Genomic DNA, 21,573 nt, shown 5'->3' on the forward strand with positions numbered 1-21,573 from the left:
CATTGTAAAACAATCTGGACTGACTCGGAATTTATAGGGTAAAGGCTCTTGATAATATTCATCTCTCTTGTGTTCAGCAGTTTGTTGAAATGCTTCGGTTTTGTCTATATAATGTAATTATTCTGTTGGATTTTTTTTTTTTAAACCACCCTGATATTGTCACACAGTAAGCCTTCCATTTTTTTTTATAGACCAACTTGTTGAAAAGAAGCCTCGTTTGTTCTGTCTGTCAACATTGATAAAAAAAAAAAAAAAAAAAGCTAAGCAATTAATTAATCCAGGTAGCAGCAAAATGTGGGGGTTAGGGCAAGGCCCATTCCCAGCAGGATTCATTTGTGAAAAGAAACTATGAAAAAGAAAAAAAATATTGTAAAACGTGTAATAGAGAGAATCCATTTATTATTTAAGCTTCATTGCAGAAGCTGAAGTGCAAATGAACAGTCACGGGCTGCAAAGACAGACCAGATAGCATCCAACAACTAAATGACTTCTATCACCTTATTGCCTGTAGATCCTAATTAATTCTTAAGTCCTATAATGTCAAACAGTCCTGTTTTTCAACTTCCAAAGAAAAATGACTGCATATGCAGTGCAGGTAATTGAGGCACAATGTGGCGGCAGCAATGCTAACGCCACACTGTCACTTCTGCAAGACAGTTTTCAAGAATTTGTCCTAAAACAAATCAAATTGAGAATAACCCTCCTGCTGGAAGCGTAACACACACAAACCAAAAGGAGAGCATACAATGTTCCACAACAAAAACACATGCACAGGCCTTCATAGTGCCACAAAATTGCTTTATTCATTTGTTGAGTATCAATAAACCTTTATATTCATAAAGCAAATAATCAGCATATGCAATAAGTACTTAAATTATTTGATGTAGCCAGAATTAAGGAAAACTGCCAGGATTTCAGGAGTGTGGTGGTTATCAAGCGTACAGAGTGTTAGGGGCACGAATAACAAGCTAAAGTTTTAGTCGATGCACCTGCACAAAGTTACTCCATCCCGTATGTTATTATAACAATTTATTCTCGTCATAATGATGTGTTGCCCCAAGATAAATCCTGTGGACCATGGCTTACAGGGAGCTGAAATAATGCGGGTTGGAACATACATGTTAACATAATAAAAGAACTGATATGACATTTACAGGGACACACCAGACGTATTAAACTACCCACCTCAGCACCAGAAACTATGAGGATCATCTCTCTCTCTCTCTCTCTCTCGCTCTCCCGTCTTGATTGTCAACATTTTCCGTTTGTGCTTTTCCTTCACAGGAGGGTCGTGGCTACAAGTTAAATAATTATTTGTTTGGACACGTGGAAAAATAGTTCTGTGGTACTAAGTCTTTCTCAACTAATTCTTGTCACAGTGTGTGAGAGAAGGCAGCAGAACGCAAAGTGCTCACCGCCTCCCCCGTCTGCCTGAGGAGAAGCCACAGACAGAGACGAGACAACTTCTCGTGGCATAAGACCTGAATCATCCGCAGTCGTCGAGAGATGTCCCGAGTCCTTGTAGCACCTCCACATTTTGTGCTCGGAAGGTGCAGCATTCAGAGAGCTCGCTGTGTCGCGATCGCCACACGAGCTGGACTTTGTCTCATTCCTGAGCCAAAGTGTCTGTCTCAGGTTAGGAGTCCTTTCTTTTTGTTTTTGCATGTCTTTGATGGAAGCCAGACCTTTAATTTTTTTTCCAATTTTTTTTTGGTAGTTGGGCTGGATTTATAGCCATGTAGGTGAAAAATAAATAACTTTGAGCAGTTTCAGGCTGCCAAAAAAATTACAAGAGCCAACAATGACAGCCTATCCTTCAGTCTTGCGTGAGCATCTCCCTCCAGTTGAAACTGTGATTGGGTCCATGTGTCAGAGGCAAGATGGGTGGGTCGACCAGCTGCCACACCCCGGTCTCTCCCATTTCTTCACAGGCACAAAAACCCAAGTAAGGAATCTGCACAAAAAGGAGACAGATGTTTATCAAAGAAAAGGACAAGAAGAAGAGAAAATAATAATACGGGAGTGGGAATGAGAGGAGAGAGGATGCAGAGAGCTGGAACTAAAAGCAGAGAACTGACTTTTCGGACAACTTGGACAAAGTCCTTGGAGTTTTGGGGGGTGAGGCCTTGTATCTGGCGAGTGCAAGCCTCCAGAGAGGAAGCATGGGCCACGATCAGGACCGTGTTTCCTGTGTGAAAGAGGTAGAAGTCATAGAACTACATTCCACAGATACCACTGGCTGACTTCACTGTTTATGGACTCAGCAGTTGATAACAGGCGGCTTGTTTAACACATATTTGTTTTTTTTCTATACGGGGACAAAATGGAGCGACCAAAAAAAAATTGGATTCCTTTTTGATAATAACACCACGAGTCTATTACTCTCTGAACCATGCCCAACTTTTTATTGTCCATTTTATTAGTTCACGTATAATGTGCCCAAAGATTAAAACAAAAACACGTCAAGCAATAAACTTAAGAAGCCGTTTACATTTTTGGAGCCCTGTACATCTAAAACCAGATTCATGATTCCACTTGTACAGTACTTTACCCAGGTTTTTGCACTCTGTCAGGATCTCTCGGGTCACTTGGAAGCTCCTGCTGATGTACGTGTCGTAGGGCTCCGACGCCGTCAACTTGCTAATGGAAATATGAGGTCTAGAGCCAAAAAAAGTCAAAAACAAAATGGGTTATAAACAGTAACCCCGCAGATGGAAGTTTAAAGTGGCTGCTGCTGCTGCGTACCTGTACGTTGTGTCCACGCTCAGGTTCGCTGCAGCCAGATCAGCTGTGGGGATCCAGGTGGGTAAACATGTGCCCGAAACCCACTTTGTCCATTCAAACAATCCAGGCTCCACACGGATTTTGATCTTTCCCTCCAGCTGGAGGCCTGTCACAGTCCCAGCAGAAAGAAATACTTTATTGTGACACAACACTTTACCTTATCACCGAAGTCTTTGCACAAGCAAGTATAACTTTCTGTTTTAGTTTGTTTTATGATTTTGATCTTTTTCTGCTTTTTTTTTTTCCAGCTTTCTAACTGCTCGAAAGAAAACATGTTTGTTAAGTACTTTCTATTAGATTGATGCCGAAATATGCAATAACATAATATATTTCATAATTATCCAATCCTGAAAAAGGATAAAGCAGATGGACTGATGATATTCTAGGTCAGATACGCAATTATACCGAATGGAAACTTGATTGGACACTGTGGTCCAAGTACTAATGAAACCTGGGTGCTCTTACCCTGCACAATGTGCTGAGCTGTCTGGATGCACCGGAGGGAAGGAGAACAGTAAACAAAGTCTATTGTCGTGTGGCTTTCTAACAGAGCTTCACCTGAGATGGAGGAGAACACACAAAGTGGGTTAAACTGGCCAAAACGGGACCCGAAATAAACGGCTTGTGAAATTCACCGACCTACAAGCCGGGCCTGGGTGGAGCCAAACACAGTAATTGGACAATCTTTATCATAGTCTCGGTGGCCGCCGCTTCTCCCCGGTAGGCTGGATGGCATGTTGAGATTGGAGCGAACGTATCTGCCTACACAATGCAAGACGAGAATCTCAGCACAGGAACTATTAAGTTAGAAATACTGAATGAGGTTTAGAGCATGAAGACGTCAAATCTTTGCGAAACCTTTGGAGTCAAAGCACTGAGTGATCCAGTGTTTGCCGAACACAACGTCCATTCTCTCGCCATGTCGACACACAAAGAGCCGCATCCTGGACAGGGACGGCTGATTACCCGACTTTGATACCTGAAATGAATTGAGACATCAAAGAGAGTTTGAAGTGACCCAGTCTCGTTCTCTTGCTCGACACCAACACACATATTACTGCCATTAGCAAACTTAAAGGGATTTTGGGAGCTTTTTAACAGCGTCAGGTCGCACCTGCATTGGAGGACAGAGGCCAGGCAGACTCGGGGGATCCATAAGACTGTCAAGTAGACTGTCATTCAGCTGTCCGTCAAACAACAGCCCGCCCACGGAGCTGGCAGAGTTTGATGGGGAGGCACAGTTGAGAACAGAGTGCGATCTGAGAATCAAGCAAACACAAAGAACTCGACATTAATCATTCATATTGGTGAATATTTATGCTTTTCTACCGACACAATGATTCTCTCCTAACAGCAGAACTTCAACCACAGCGCACGTGTCATTTTTTGCTTAAATGCCTAAATGCATTTCATTTGGAATAGTAAACGTGTCTTTATATATACAGTAGTCTTCAACTGACATTACAGTTACACACATGTTTTTTTCATTAACTGCTCATTGTTGATGATTTTAACTCGTCTCAATACATTTACTGCTCAGTTGGTAGAGTGGATCACCTGTCTATTAAAACGTTAGTGGGTTTGATCGCAATATATGTCACGATACATATATACATATGTCTTGAGTAAGACACGGAACACTGCTCCCAATGGATGGACTGAGCGCCGTACACGAGAGTGTGTGTGTGACAGAATGGGTTAATGTGACTTGTAATGTAAAATGCTTTGGGTTCTGGACGGCTAAATCAGCAGAAAAGTGTCTTATTTTCAAACTTCAATCACTATTGTGTATTGAATTCATATCAACATTTCGAGATGCAATTCTGATCACAATTTATCACGTCTCTTGTTATCATTGCTCACCAAAAAGTGCAAATGTAAAATACAATGCCATTATCATGTGCGTGTGAAACGCATGTCCCATTTTGACTCATTTTGTCGTGTCAAACAACCAGCGAGTCCCCAAGTGATTTCTGACATCTGCGTTTTCCTTCCTTACCCATGGACGACCCACGTGTCGGACTCATCAGCACGGCTGACGTAGTTCTCAGGCAGAAGGCCGGAGAGCCCCGTGCCCAGAGACGTGCCGAACACCCAGCCCTCGCTGGCAGTGGTTTGCTCCACCGGAGACATGAAGATGAAGTCGCCTTGCACCAGCTCCAGCTCGTCGTCATTCTGAGGCACATACGGGTACATGACTTGCAGGGTCTACACGGGGCAGAAGGGGCGACAGGCATCAGGACAACAGCCGTCGATTCAGGATCTATTCAGCAGGCGGAAGCGGCTTGTTGGGGGAGACGCTACCTCGTGGTTAGCGAACCGAATGTCCCTGGAGAAGAGCACGGCCAGCCAGTCACAGCCTGAAGACACATCCACGGTTTTGGCTAATTTCTCCAAAACTGGAAGGTGACTGGTTTGGAAGTGATACGCCAAAGTCACATGAAGTTGTTTCTTGTGGGGCTCGACATGAACGTCTGAACACAAGACAAGGAAGACCTGCATGTAAACACACTGGTATGATAAGACACGTAGTTCTAGTTTACGAAAAGACAAGAATTGTGCTCATCATCTCGTCTAAAATTCTATCTCTGCTTTGTGGGAGTGTTTCCATTTCCTAACGATTTTGTTGTGGTTATGAGAAGTAAATAAGCTAAAAAAAAAAAAAAAATGATTGTGCGTCATCCACAAACGCACACATATTACCTACAACAGTACCACACTGTACACAACCGCTCGTTGTGTTTGTTGTGGTTCTATCCATAACGAAGGACGGAGCGAACTCAGACCTGCTTTGGCGGCTGCTTCTGTGGCGAAATCAGCCGCAAAACTCTTCAGGACCTCGGCCATCTGCTCCTCCACAAAGAGGCCGATGAAGGTTGAGGAGGTGTAGAGCTCCAGGGGCAGGGGCATGGGGATGCGACCCTTCCACTTGGTCACAGTAGACTGGAGAGCGTCGGTCAGAGCCTCCACCTTCCCGTCAGCGCACTGAGCATGGAGGAGGCCACAGTGAGTTCTCGTGCTACACACTATGGAGTTTTTTGAGGTTCATGTGACATTGGCAAACACAAACATTAATATGAATATGTTGCTTTCTCTTTATTGCACATGTAACTTAAGTTATTATTTCATATTATACTTTTACATTTGCACATATGATTTTGTAAATTCTTTAATAGGCGTAACTGTTCAATGGATGCAATATCTCAGATCTGATGACTCTTACAGGACACAGTGTCACGGTGACGTGTCTTCAAAGCAATAATGTGACTGCTGCTGCATGAGTAATGTCAACACAAAGACAGACGGCTGGGACTGACCATGAAGAACTGGCAGAGGGTGATGTGGGGGAAGATGTTGTGTGCCTTGTTCTTGCCACAGGAGAGGCGGGACTGCTTCCAAAAGTGTGAGAGCTGCTGGAGCAGCGGCCCGCTGGGCCGCAGATACAACACATACTCTCTGGGCAGAGGGTCGTCCAAGAAAGGGTCGTCCACATGGGAGAAGAGCCTGGGGCCACAAGGGTGGGAGGGAGAAAAAAAAGAAGAGAAAGGAGGAAACTTAGGAGGCGACAGAAGCGGTCACATCCAGCAGAGGGCAGCACTGCTGTAACTGCACAGTGACACATCAGTATAAAATTGAATTAGGTCATGAGATGCTTCTGTTTGATGGCCTGTTAAAGATTAATAACGGTGTGTGTGTGTGTGTGTGTGTGTGTGTGTGTGTGTGTGTGTGTGTGTGTGTGTGTGTGTGTGTGTGTGTGTGTGTGTGTGTGTGTGTGTGTGTGTGCGTGCGTGCGTGCGTGCGTGCGTGTGTTGCGCTCACCAGTCACAAGCTGCCTGCACGTTTTTGCCTCCTGTGGAAACAAGAGCCTTCAAGCTGCAGAGAGAAAGAGAAAGAGGAGCTCAGAGCAAAGTCCCAATAATCGATATCTTCTCTTCCGGAGTGTATTTGTGAGGAAGAGATTGCTTTGCCTCCACCATGTGAAAATGAACCAACAGAACACATTCGGAGAGAGCAGCAACATGACAACAAGCACATCACAAATTATAGCAGAAGCTCATTAATCAAGCCGGAGGGCGAACAGCAATTTAAATTATCTCCTCAGATGTGAAAATGTTAAAAACAGTCTGCTTCTATGATTGATCAAGAGTGTTTACCCACTCAAACATGCACATCCTTGTGTTCAGCATGCACTGGGGCTGAAACCGAGAGTGAATCCGAAAGTAAATGTGCTGCAGGAGATGCAGTCCATCAAAAAAAAAATCTCGAGCAGACATAAGTTCACAAGATGCAACAATATGAAACAGCCAAATGTCCCACTATTGTGATGGGCTGTTTGTGGTAGGTGGAACAACAGTTTGTGTTCAACCTTAAAAAAAAACAAAGAGGCAGTCACTTTGTACTGCTACCAGATTTATGTGTCATTTCATAGAGTTCTTAGGACTTTTTTTCTTTTCTTCCTGAAACAAGATGAAGCTGATTGCATGATTACTCTTGAGTGCTCAAAATCTAATTAGGCTCTTTTTTATCTACTTGCAGGCTGCCTCTGAAGGGATTTGAGAGGCTCTCTGCAGCTTTAAGACACAGTATCTGTGACTGTTTGAATGATGAAACTTCTCAGTGACACCATCTCCAGCGTGACACACCGATCCGACACACTTACAGCCTCGTCTGCGACTATCTGGCACACAATAGCACAACATTTCCACTTAATATTCCAAAATGAGTGTGTAACAGTAGAAGAGTGAGGCTGTACAATGTTAGTTAAACATGCGATCATGTAGTGACTTACATTGAAGTGTATGATATTGATTTATTTCTGCTTTGGGACTTATACTCACAAGGTTGAAGTTCTTGTTTTCAGAGCATGAAAACAACATGAAGTGATGTTTGAATGTGTCTGATCCATCATGTCCATCTATCAATAACTACTTTGTTCATCGGGGAGCTACACATGATGGTGGTTACTCTAACCTAACAGTAAAAAGGCCTATTTCAAATCCCAATACATGAAGTCTGCTTTCAGATGAGTTTAATCATGAACGGCCAATGCAAATGGATGATTATACATATTGACATATAACCAATGTTAGAATGGAATTGATCATCAGTCCGAACCAAGTGTGCAAAATGCCCCGAGTCCCTTCCAGCCAATCACTGTTAAGATCAGGAAACAAAACCTGCTGATTGTTTGGGACTTAAAAATGCCCCGCAGCCAAACTAACCAGGGATTTCCTGAGACTGCTAACCACTACACCACCATGCATGTGTTTCATTTAATTATCAAAAGGCAACACTGAACAACTGCACAGAAGAAGAAAACATAAATAAATCAATGCTCTCATGACAGCTCAATTTGCTTTTGTCCATTTTAAGAAGAAAAAAAGAAAAAGAAAAAAGCCCCGTTCACTACATTGGAAAAACAAAAAACAAAATCTTGAACTAAAAGGGATGGTTGTGCCATCCTGGAAAGAGAGCTCTACTTGTCACTGGCCTGAATGCCCATTTACATGAAGTGAAAATAGCAATTTACTGATATAACTGAACAAGCGTTGTCTTCTGTGCCACTAAACTCCATCGACAACGGCGATGTTGGACACGTTTGCAGCGTCTCTGTGTCTGACAGCGCTGACAGCCTTCATTGTGCCGCTCTGTGTGTTCAAGTTCAATGAGCTATTTTTACATTTGTCCCACTGAGAGGGTCCTAGATACGGCAAAGTCCACCACCCCCAGGGCGGCGTGCCCTGGCAGAGCGCGGCGTGCAGGAATCGGGACGGCGACGCCAGGCCGACAGGAGCGTAACAGATGGCTCACATCCACCACAGCGTGTGCGTAGACACTTGAATCCAACGCCAGCGCCAAAGACAATCCAAACCTGGATTAATGTCTCCTGTGCATTCATGCGAACAGGCTTACAACAGAAAGATTACAGACTTTACCTAATTTATCCCCCTTCTTTTTTTTTCTTCTTCTTCTTCTTCTTCGCAGTATGACGCACCCCTGCATGTGGAAGGCTTAAGACGGAGAGTCATCTGTTGGCTGCCGACATCTTATTCAAAAATTCCACCTGGTGCTGTGCGGACGAGGAAGAGAAGGGGATTTTCTCTCTGAAGGAACGACGGGATTACATGCAGATGTGACCGAGACGTCACAAAATCCAATCTGGGATAGAACATTGAATTGCTCTGGCGGTATTTTATGACAGTGAACATTTGCGAACGTGAAATGATGGCAAAACGTCTCACCGCACAGCCCTCAAGGAAATTCACGCACAATGCAGCACTATTTCAAATAAATCTGGTACTTTTTGAGTTTCACAAATGCAAAATTCTTGCTGGGCTTCTTGTTTATCGAAGTATGACTCTTCAGTGGTATTCAGTAATTCTCTCAAATGTATTGCAAAAGGCAGGATTTAAACTGTCAACAGCAGCTGTGGCTCCATCCATCCACCCATGCTTTATCCAGACAAGGGTCATGGTGGGCTGGAGCCAATCCCAGCTGATATGCGGCGAAGGGCAGGGGACGCCCTGGACGGGTCACCAGTTCATTACAGTGAGAAACAGACATTCACTCTCCATTTGGAAGAGGCGTTCAACATCTGAAAGCTGTCAGAGCATGAATACACATCAGTGGACAGCGGGGGAATATAGGCTGCTCTTCCTTCGATGGTTTTCAGAGCCGGTTTTGAAAATGGCTTTGTGCACATTTGCAAACATCCGGACCGGTATTACTAAAACTGCCTTCCGAGCAGATCCTTTTCTTACTATCTTAATCATAATGTCATTGGGGGGGGCTATAACAGGTGTCTGCTTCTTTTATAAACCAAGAGCGATATTTTCTCCGCAGCTATAGAAATAGTTGGAAGCCACAATATAAACCTCACCTGTCAGGGTTCACGTTTGGTCGGTGTTTTTGTATGTCTGCCTCTCGTTTCAGGCTCCTTGACTTCCCCTCCCGTGTCTGATCACTGCTCCCTGCCCTGATGTCTTTCCCGTTGCCTTTAGTATACAAGGGACTTGTCTTGTGTGCTCTGGTTGTCGGTTTATCTGTGGCCACGTTTATACCCAAACGGGTATTTGAATAAAAAAAAAAAAACCTGTGATATTTCTTTGCGTTTCACCACAAACGATGATTTGGATAAAGCCGTATAAAAGAGGGATGGTTAATGAATGGATGGAAAAGCCATGGGCAGTGTGTCATCTGTGAAATCAAACAACTTCAATTAAGAACTGTTGACATTTTGTTGCCGTTTCCAGGCCACCGGGTCTTTCAACATTACTTTTTCTATGGTGTTTGCCAATTCCTCCCCCCACCCCGCATGTCAAACATATCGGTAAAGTCAACATAAGTGACAGTGAAGGCAAGTTAGCCTGTGGATAAATTATTGATGAATTGTTTATTTCGTTTCTGTCACGTCAAACTGCAAGGAAATGGCTTATTTTGAAGGGTGGCCCACTGTAGACCTCTGGCCTGCATAAATTAACACTTCCTTAAATCAATTCCACCATTAGACGGGAAAAAATGTTTCATGCAAACATTCTTAAACAAACTTTCTTAACCGCTGACAAGCCCTTTCACTTTCTCTACTCAGTTGTAACAACCAAATAGTTTAATCTCATCTTTGATGGCATTTCTTTGCACATTTAAGGACCTGTCAAAAGGCACCCCTTGTACACTTGTGCAGTGGTGGCAGACTCAAACTCAAGTATTGCATTTTGATGACAGAACGCTTGTTAGTAGAGAACAGAAATCCAAGGTCGTGATCCCGCAGCTCTAAAGGCGCTGAAGCAGTAAAATACAACTAAAATATCTCAAGCTATTAAACCACAGTGTTGGCAGGACTGTGATCAGTAATTTGGCTGCAAGTTTCCAAGACAAGAGCGAACCGTAATCACAGAGGAAAATGTGACGGATGGGGTGAGACGATAAACAAAGTTGGGTTGCGTGACATGTATAGACAGCGATAATCATCTTTGGGTTGATAAGTCGCTATGTTTAAGATATGATACGATGCGAGTCCTGACATCAGGTAGGATTTGCATCTGTCGTACGAAATCAAGAAAAATCTTAAAACACCCACGCGTAGAACTTTAAGATCTTTTCAACAATTTGTTAAATGAACTTTTCCAGTGGTAAGAATTGGAGTCCAAAACGTACAACATGTAGACGAAGCTGGATCATGTCGATGCTGACGGCTAATCGTTATCGTCAAATGCATTGTGGGTAAGCAACATCATTATTTAATAACGGTGGACACAGCCCTGACTTGAACCGCCAGAGCACTTGGACACACCTTTGTACACGTATCTTATCAGATATGTCCACTTTGAAGTAAATTAAGCAAACAAAGAAAAAAAGCTTTTTGAACAAGCAGAATTGTCATAACCAGTTACTCCAGTAGCCATTTACCGTTATGTACATAAATAATTGTGAGGAAAGCTGGACGACACCTGCAACAAATCCTCCTCCATTACTCTGTTTATCCCATCTCCCCACTGCGTCTTTCTGTTTTGTTTTTTGTTTTTTTTTAAAACAACTTTTGATTAGCTCTTGTGGACATGAATATGTTTCCCATCTGTCCCAGCACAGCCGAAACACTCAATAACAGCCACCGACCTCAACTTTGCTCTTCGCAAGAAGTGAGCAAGTTATTTATAAACTGCGTTTCCTCTTCACAGCTTGACGAAGATGAGAACGATAAGAGAAGGTGATTGCGAGAACTCACGCCGGATAAAGGACCGACTTCAAACTCACGGGTGACAGTGACCAATATTAGGCGGGAGCTTTTAGTTTGTTTGCACATGCACCACTGCCGCAGGCGATATTGGAGACAGCCTTCCATTTCACCCACATATGGGGCGCACGTTCAGTTCCTGTTTCCACGTTTAAGCCCGCTGCAGATGAAATGTTCTGGCTGCCTGATGCATGTTTAAACAGCAGTGTATTTTTTTTATTTGGGGGGGGGGGAGGTTGTTGTGTATGTAAACATTCTCCGCTCTGTTTACCGCAGCGAACTTGGACAATTTCCAGCCTGCTTGGAGAAACTCACTGAAAGCATCTCGAATTAACCAAAACTATGTCACCCGTGTACGCACAGTCAACGGCGCTCGCAGCTCGATGCTCCCCAGAGCCCCTCCCTGCCTCAGCTCTCAAGGCGAATCGGCGTTTCCTGTTTACAAGCCAGTGGCGAGCACACATCTCCAACCACCTATCGCACCCGCAGCCGTGAGAGTGCTGCTGCTGCGCCGACACCCCGAAGGAGATTCGCTCGTCGGCCGAGGAAATGGACTCGTTTTGGTTCAGCCCTCCCAAGTTGTGAGCCCATAATGAGACGTGTGAGGCTTCACGCGCACCGAGCACACACGTTCATATCAGCAGCATCTTTACTGAAAGATGCTCTAATTAAGATATTTTTAAGGCATTCAGGGCCACCAGAAAAAAAAACAGAAGCTGCGTATAATTAGGGTAGTGCGAGTTTGAAGAGGAGTAGTTGATGACATCTGGGAAACACACTTCTTCAATATTTCATGGGTTAGATGAGAAAAACTTTCAAGCTGACGAGGCAATGTGGCAGCGGTACTGCCGCACTGACAAAAGACTTCTGTCTGCTTTGCTTCTCACTTCATTATTTCTGGATTTTAAAAAAAGGCCGCGAGGTCGGCGAAGGTCAGACAAAGCAAGCAGTCGGGAGACTGACACGGGGAAGGGAACCCGTCAGCGGCGATCACGGCGTCCACTTCGGCCCATCAAATTGATCAGGTGGAGCAAATGACGAGGAAAAAAATGACTGCGGGTTTTTGAAGTGAAGTGCATTGTCTGGGTCTGAGTGGTATTTTTAGTGCCGCGTGACGTCAGCGGGAGCAAGTCAAAGTGCACGGAGCAAATGTTTCACGAAAGAATATGCGGCATTGTGCCAGAACTGGGATGCATCACACACACACACACACACACACACACACACACACACACACACACACACACACACACACACACACACACACACACACACACACACACACACACACACACACACACACACACACACACACACACACACACACACACACACACACACACACACACACACACACACACACACACACAGCGCGCCTCAAAGTCCCAGGATGTGTCATCTGAAGCGGAGCGCGAGGCGAGTGATTGAGCGCCGCGGCTAACAGCACTCTGATCACCACTGTTTGTTTTAAACCAGCTTTTGAATTCAGTTTGCAGATGCAGACAAGGAGGAAAAAAACAAATAAAAAATCTGCATCAAGTTCTCGAGCATTTCTATTTGTCTAATTAAACAGTGTGGACAAAGTGTGCAACATGCAGAGTTTCTGCCTGCGAGCAAAACTTTTTTCCAGATCTGCTGATGACACGGAACTCTCCTGCTTCAGCCACCCCTCGAACTTCTGTCTCACAAGAGCGCTCTGTAAAGGTCACAAGCCACTTCCGGAAATGGGCGACTTCCTCTTGGCTGTCTTTAATACAAGCTCAGTTTGTTCTTAGCTGCGTGCGGAAAAAACTCCAAAGAGTCAGGTCGACGTGACGTTCCGTCTTTTGAGTCGTGCTTCGCACTTTTGTGGAGTCCCCGCATGAACCGCGGCAGTTTCTCACAAGTGCAGCTGCTTCGGTAAAAGCGAGTGGTATGAAAGTCGTGTAAGTCGGTAGAAGAACCGGATCCCACAGTCAGCATGCACACGGACTTCCTGCTCAGTCTCGCACACACACACAAAGCTTCAGTCAGGCTCAGAAAAAGAAAGAAAGGAGAAAAAAAAAATGAATTCATTAAACATAATTTTTACCTGAGCGTTACGATTCACAGACCTCAGTTATGTTTGATGTTTTGGTTTGTGAAGCCTGATGAAACAGACGGGCTGTGTTTTATTAACTCGCGCTCGGGCATCAGCCGCAATAAGGAAGCAAATAGATTTGCAATAAACTGAATTCACTATGAACTCCGAAGACCTCAACACTCACAGGACACGTTTAAGAAATTTATGAAGCAAAACTGCCAAATTATTGATGGCTGCAACTTTTGTTCCCGTTTTAGCAACAACACATTTTAGAGCTTTGAATTTAGGCTCATTAACTTCGGGAGAAAACAAACTGATGTGTATTTTATGTAGTTTAGCAGTGAGTTATGACTGTGACACGTTGTCTCACTGGGTTTCAGTAGTGATTAATGACACTAATATAAGCCGAGTGGCTCATTAACAATAAGGACATGGCATGTGTTTTTCTCTGTTCACACATAAAAGCGAAACGCCAAATAAATGTTTATGATTCAACGGCAAATGACATACAATGATGGAGACATAAATTAGTTATAGCAAGCTACCGCAGTGGTAATGACTGATTAATCAAAGAAATGTTAATAACACACTGTGGTGCATCTTCTAGAGTCTGAAGCTTCTGGAACTTCTGCAACACAAAAAGGAACTCACTGCACCAGTGAATGTTAAACTAGCTGACAAATGCCAAGGAAAATGGTGGGGTGTCTAGTTTCTGAAATGCCAAGATGCTTTCCCCCAAAGGTTTAACAGAAAATATCCAAATTACTATTTGCAAATGCAGGATAATTATCTGCAGAATTGAACAAACATAAATCTTGGCTTCGACATTGTAATGGAGGGAATATTGTTCACTTTGTAAACCATTGCACAAAAGAAAACAAAACATTTGCATATAGAAGAGAAAACTGTTGGGGTATCAGTCGGGAAATCAAAGCTTCGCCACTTTTAATGTCTATTTTGTCTTTTAATGGCACATAGATGTCAAGTACACCTTTTTATTTTACTAAAGAACAACAGAGACTTGTCATTGACTTTAGAAAAACCACATTAACAATTTGTTTTGTTTTTTTTTAATTGTTGACTGAATTAATTACACAAGGAAGTATTTGATCACAGCAAAAAAAAAAAAATCAAATAAATATCAGACTTCTTATCTCAGTAAATTTGTGTAGGCAAGCCAAAAACACCAGACACAAGTTAATGCGATGTTAGCAAATATCAACCAAACAAACCTTCATGTGATAAATGTTGAGATAAGTCACTGGTATTATTTGGAAATCACATTAGAGCTGGATCAATGTGTTGGCGTCAGTAAACGTTATTTGTCTTTAACCAGCCATCAGACATCCAGGGCTGCATTAATTGTGTGAGAAATCACCCTTGCACATTTTTGAAAAAAAAATCTTATCTTATAAGAATCTTCCCTCTTGTCAACAGACAACATTAAAACAAGGTCAAAACATCACTTCAAAGCATCTGCTGTCTTTACACAATCATGCCAAGTGTTGCATTAACACACGACGTGACAATTCAGATAGAATGTAAAAGTGGCCAACGGTTCATTGACTTCTCTTTTAATGTTGTTAAGACCAGGCAAACAAATAATAATAAATAATTACAAATCCCCCTCTAACTTATCATTTAATTTTTTTGGTCTCTGTTACTGCAGTTCTGGTACATTGTTATTCTTGACTTCATTTGCACATTACTAATGTAGCACAGTCTACTTCTTCATTTTCTCAGATTTTCTCAGAACCTGTAACCTGAATCATATACAAATACGCTGCATCATAGTCAAATGCATAACTATTTTTGTTTTTTGTTTTTTTTCCTATGTGCAATTCAAGGCAGCTGGGTGACATGGCTAACTTGTATAAACCACAGATCAGACATGCTGTCTGCATATTATTTTTAGTTTTGGTGAAGTTCTTTATAACTCGGCAGATTAAAAAAACAAAAAAAAAATCCAAAACGAAGCGATAAAATCAGCTCTTCTCTTCCGTGAAATATCAATAAACTGTACTTTAATCTGCTTAAAAGGCAGGTTCAGTGTTCAGGTGGCCATTAAAGAAATCTCCTCAGGGAAATTCGTATTGCTTTAAGGTGTGGGCTTTCACCTCGCTGGGTTGTTTTGGCAACAAGCAAGACATTTAGCTCAGCGATGATAAAGAAAGTACTTAAACACACACACACAGGAGATAGGACCCAGAGCATTTTGGAACTTTAAACATACTGATATAACATTGTACTTGTGACAGTGACTATAAAGACATAATAAAAAAAGCCAACAAGGGGGGGGAATTTAAAGACCTTTAAATACAATGCAATGATAATGTTTCACCAGACTCAAGGATGTACTTCACAGAATAGTCAGACAGCATATTGTCTCAATGAAAGGTGACGACTAGCAGGAAGTCTCCAGGTGTGAAAGACACTCGAAGGCCAAATATAAATCACAATCAAGTCTAGCCGTGCCTGTAATTCTCGGTGCGGTAACGAGTTCAGTGGAGCTTGAGCCACACTAGCAAAGGTCTGCAGTGTTTTATTCTAATGTGGTTGACACTGATTTGACATAAAGAGCGGCAAACTTGCAAACGGGACCAGGCCGCCTTATCTGTTTCCGAGCTGGACGGCTTTTCTCAATCCGCTTCCAGCAGTTTTCGGAGATTATCGACACGGGAAGGAGCAGCACTGCCCTGCCTGTCCTGCTCATCTCTGACGGCTCCAATCAATTCCTCGGTGAGTCAGCAGAAAAGCCCCTCACAAATAAAAGAAGTGATATTCGCTGTGTTTATCCATGATTCATGTTCCCTATCGCCCGGGGGAGGAAAGAAAACCCAAAACAAACCCTGAAAACACAAGAAAATCCTTGTTTTCTGAAGCTATGATAACTGTCTGGTTTTCTATTACATCTTCTACCCCCACCAGCACTGATGAATTATTCTGATAACACAACATGACAATAACTTTATTTTTATATTTCAACTTTGCTCACTTTAAGCCCCCCCCCCCATCATCTGGAAATGTACTTTTCATGATTCATATGCATTTAAAACTCATGTCTCTTACTCTGGCCCTTCATACAGACTCTATCTAAAACAAGCCATTTCAGCTCCAGAGTTTGTGGCTGCCCACTCCCTGAAATCCCACTTTCTTCTGTTTGTTCAGCTTCCAGGAAATGTTTCTTGCCGACACGCTCTACCGAATGTTTTTATTTGGACACCAGCCTCATTGTTCTGGTGGATATTGCCGTGCCTTGGAAAGGCGAGTGCATTATCTGAAAATGGCTGAATGAGAATGTCCACAACAATACATACAACTGTTTCTCTACATGTTAAAAAAAAAAAACTCACCTCAAGTGTGTCTGTTGTTACATACATATATATATATATAGATATTATCTCTATCATCGGATTCACATGTTGTAGTGACGCCCGCTGACATTACATCAGACAGCACTGATGGTAAAAGGACGTTAAAGTATTCAGCCTCATTACAAATTTATCGTCTTGATCAAATCAAAGTGTATCGGTCCGTCATCAATAATTGACGCGAGTCTGCGAACATAACCAAACGCACTCGCTCATTCCGTCTGCAGCGGCTCATTAGGCAGGAGACAGAGAGCTGCAGTCTGAAACCATCAAAGCCTGGATGACCTTAGCCGCCTCCACAGATGATAAAAAAAGACGTCATTTTGAAGATACTGTCCGTCTGCATGAAAGACGAAAGCCTCTTCGACACTTTGAGCCTATTTAGGTTCAAGTCCCAGATAACCGTCAACAAGCAACACTCACTTCTCATCCCTTGTTTTATACGGGAAGACGGTTTAATGTTCTACAATTCAGACGCCGCGGCGGGTAATAGATCTGGAAGTTAATCGCTGCACTGAGATTACCGCCGCTGCAGACAAAAGTGAGCTATTTTGGATTTCTTTTGATACCTGGGAGACAATTTGTAGGCACAACCACACATCCAGAGAGGCTTTTGTGCGATTGGAGGCTGTTGAAATTATAGTGATTGGGATGATGTGGAAGACACTAAGACGCTGGAACAATGAAATCAGACGATTCAGGTAGTCTGGGCACGGTGTGCAGGTCGAGACCTACAAACTGAGCTCAAAGCTCCTGCATTTTGACACATAATTACACCTGAATTCACGTGAAAGTACACCGAGGAAGAAGTTATGAGAGAATGGGTTGGTGTAGGTGTTTTTTTTTGGGTTTTTTGCAGCACAGTGGGGGCGTCGATGGACGTGAAGAAGACCCCGGGTACGACTCCAGGCCTTTTTGTGTCTCGCTTGTTCTTTCTGTGACTCTAAAAACCGGCACTCCAGTCTCTTAGCACAATTCATTCTTGCCGAGTTAAACCCAACTTTTTTCAATGTGACGGCAATAAACATGTAATATTCACTACTAAGAGGACCAAGTACTTCTAACTTGAGGATGTATGGGAATTATTACAATTAATTTCATGAGAAGTTCAAACTTTCCATATTAGGTTAAATAAAACCGCAAGTATGCATTTGAGGTTTTACTCTTTAAAATGCAGAATAAGTCAAAGTAATATCTGATTTAAATGTGGTTAAAATGTCCCCCCCCCCATAGCACGTGAAACCACTGCTTACTTTCTGCAAATCAGTCAAACTACAAAAATTAGCTGTACTATAAATATAACTTTACCTGCGCTTCAAATAAGAGTTACTGCACCTAAATAACACCCTCACAACATTAAAAAACATTGTAAAGGATAAGTAAATCCAGAATGATGATTTCAGTTATCATTTTATCATTTTGAAGCTAAAATTGATCAACTTGAAAAGTTGCATTATATTAATGAACACTACAACATCAATAACACGAATAGGAGAAGCGGTCAGACAAGACATTGTTTTTTCAGTTTTGCTTTGTTTTAATCATAGTTACATAACTGGCAGACGACAGTCACAAGCCAACTCGGTTTGTTTCCTGGCAGCTTCTCCGCTCAAGGACGAATTAAAAGTATTGATAAAAACAGCCAAAAAGCCACCGGATGGGATCTTCATTGAGAACCAGCAAGAGAAATGGTGAATAAAATGCCTGCTTCAGACATCAATGAGCATCCAACTGCCATTTCATTATTTAGGCTCAGGAATCCAGTCCTCGGAAGACTTGAAGTGACGTCAGTGTACGTTAATGACATTCTGAGACACCTCGGCGCAAGTATTCTCATTCAATCAATCAATCCAACTGTTTGGACTCTCAAATTGCTGATTACGCTGAAACCTGCTTCCTGAAGAATCAGATGCAGCCAAAAATGTTTTTGTCCTGAGAACCAGTTCACAACAAGAAGATCATCATTTTACAGTGATGAACAAGAAGACATTCACATTTGATGAGTCTGAAATCGTTTGAGGCTCAAAGGGATTTAAAGCATTTTCTGTTGCTAATTTGACAAAAGATTTGAGCTCTACTGTTTACATGCACGTGTCACACATTAGACAAAGGTGTCCACAAAATCCAAACTGAAATAGATTTGAGTCAAATGGTTAAAAAAGAAGAAGAAGGCTGAATGCTCTCCCATTGACTTTCAATCCAAACCATCGAGTTCCCACTGAGTGCTCTGGAGCTCTTTATAACATTGACAACCCTAACTTTCCCTCATTCATCTCATGTTTATCCCAAAACATTACAGTGAAACCAAGACCTGAGGCGAACATCTCCTCCCAACGACCTACATGCAAAATAACAGCAGTCAACATTTCCTTATGCCTGATGTGGAGTTTTATATAGTGTTCCTTGAGGATTAGCACATCTAATCTTAACAGCCGCACAATAATGATCTGTAGTCCCAGACGGTTGGGAAACACTGTTCTCGATGGAGCCCTGATCCACGACCAGAGTCAACATCTGGCAGCCACAGTCTGTTGCAGACCCAGCAGGGGAAGTACACAGTGACAAAACATGCATATTGAAATATGTCACTAAGTCCTGCACAACCCTGGCGTCAAACACGGATTCGGGAGGAGAAACACCTGAAGAGACCCCACGGGTTACTGTCAATGTAACCGCAGCTTGCACAGCTGGACAGATGCGCAGCCTCACTCGGCTGCTGATGTTGATGGGGGGGGGGGGACTTTGACAAACAGAGGGAAATTCAGTGTGTGATGATGGAAACCCTGATTCAGAGAGAACCTCGGGAGTGTGTGTGCGTGTGTTTGTGTGTGTTGGGACCGTGCAGCTGTTGTTACTCACGCCCTGGTCTTGGGGAAGCCCATGGACAGCAGCACGTCCAGAGTGCTCCCATGTTTGACGGCGTTGGTGCGGTTGTGGCGCTGCCTCCGCGGGGTCACTTTGGCGTACAGGTCGTCTTTAGCTGCCATAATAACTCACTGCCCCATAAGGTCCGGCTGGCTGGCTCTTCGACAGCAAGGGTCGCTGGCGTTTTTTTTTTTATACGCGGAAGCGCGGAGAAAACGCGGAGCGGCGCAGTGAAGCGAGCATGTTTCGGGGGGTTTGTGTTTGTGAGCAGGCTCGAGCTGCCGCCTCCTGACGGCTCGCGCATGAAACCATCAGCAGGGGTCTCGGCCGTGGGAAGTCGCTCCTGCTGCCGATCCACCGTCCCCACGCCGGGCGGACATCACCGGACCGCCGCTCGCACCGCTCGGTGGGAGAAAAAAAGGAAATCAGAGGCGACTTAATATGAGCTTCCTTCCGAGGCGATGTGTTATTTATGAATGAGTCCTGACTGAGCGCGAGGAGCTCCAGCCTCCAGCTCGGCCCTGGTATTTAAAGGGACAGTGCACGATTTAAAACATACAAGGCTGTGCACTCAAAAGTTAACGTCCAGAAGTCACAGTGTGTGTATGTGTGTGTGGAGGGGGAGGGGGGGTTATAACGCATGAGCGACAAGAGTAATCAGATTACAGTAAGCAGGTGGGACCGGACTGTGGAAAATGTTGATCACACTTCCTGTCTGCCGAAGTGGGAGTCAACATTCCGCGCAGGCGCAGTGCTAACCGGACGATGCACACGCCATCAGTTGCCACAGCAACTCAGTTTATCCCTTATTTCACAATTAATTCGCGCAGATTACACTAAAGACGGACGTTTATCGTCATAATACAATATAAATACGTTATATATTGTCATTATTGGGTTTGAGATGTATGTTTTGATCCATCACGTGGCTTTAATCTACGACTTTCCTTCTTTGTGTGATCCCATGATCTAAGCTGTGTTGAGTTCCAGTATTGCCAGGTTCTTTTGTGTGGAGTTTGCATGTTCTCCTCGCCATTGTGTAGTTGTACTCTCGGTTGCTCCCACAGTTCTATTAATATGCATTTAAGGGTATTCTGTACCTAAATTGTGATCAATCTCCTGCATTGCCTTAAACTATGCAAGAGCTGATTTCTATAGGAGAACCTGCAAACTCCAGGACAAACTTAGTCACTCTGAGGCAAGAGAGCTAAACACTGTTTCACCATGCCATACACCCAAAGTCAATTTGTCAAAATTTATTCTGAACTCTGTTCAAATTGTTTTGTGAATGTAATGTTTAAAGGGGGCTGCTTTGTTGTTGTTTTTTCATTTACAGTTTCAAAGAATGACAGATGTCATAAAACTGCACCTTAGTCGACTTTCCACCATGTTCAAGATTAAATCTTGCAAATGTATTTTTAGATTTAGGTGCATGTAATTATCTCATAACTTTCTATCTGCTCATACTTTGAGCTGTATAAAGCCGGTAAATCACAAGTGCTTAAAACAGTGGGAGAATGGCACTCTCATGTGGCTAAACACAGATACACAATTATTGAAGTGTGCAGTTATATGAAAAGTGCTTTGACCTTAGACGATTACTATTCCAACTTAGTCTGGATCATGATGCAAGTACAATCTAAAAAGCTCTAAATCATGTTTGTGTTTAGTTTTAGTGATCAAATAACTCTTTACATCTTTGAATCAGTGCACTTTTGATCAGTTGTTTCTATATTGATGTTGAAGGAAGACATTTGGAT

General features: G+C 43.0%; 1 protein-coding gene across 1 annotated transcript; it reads right to left on the minus strand.

Annotated features, from left to right (window-relative positions):
- Window positions 1–512: 512 nt before the first annotated feature.
- Window positions 513–20,275, minus strand: ubash3ba (ubiquitin associated and SH3 domain containing Ba). Its single transcript, XM_080509113.1, has 14 exons — window positions 19,808–20,275; window positions 6,604–6,657; window positions 6,102–6,288; window positions 5,571–5,769; window positions 5,089–5,258; window positions 4,784–4,992; window positions 3,899–4,043; window positions 3,643–3,763; window positions 3,424–3,546; window positions 3,250–3,342; window positions 2,746–2,890; window positions 2,552–2,658; window positions 2,079–2,188; window positions 513–1,954 (listed from the first exon to the last, which is right to left on the minus strand). Exons 1-14 carry the CDS (start codon window positions 19,933–19,935, stop codon window positions 1,817–1,819), a joined length of 1,929 nt encoding a protein of 642 aa, XP_080365239.1. The 5' UTR covers window positions 19,936–20,275; the 3' UTR covers window positions 513–1,816.
- Between the last annotated feature and the right edge of the window lie 1,298 nt (window positions 20,276–21,573).

Source organism: Blennius ocellaris (genome assembly GCF_963422515.1).
Source record: "Blennius ocellaris genome assembly, chromosome: 14".
Classification (NCBI taxonomy): domain Eukaryota; kingdom Metazoa; phylum Chordata; class Actinopteri; order Blenniiformes; family Blenniidae; genus Blennius; species Blennius ocellaris.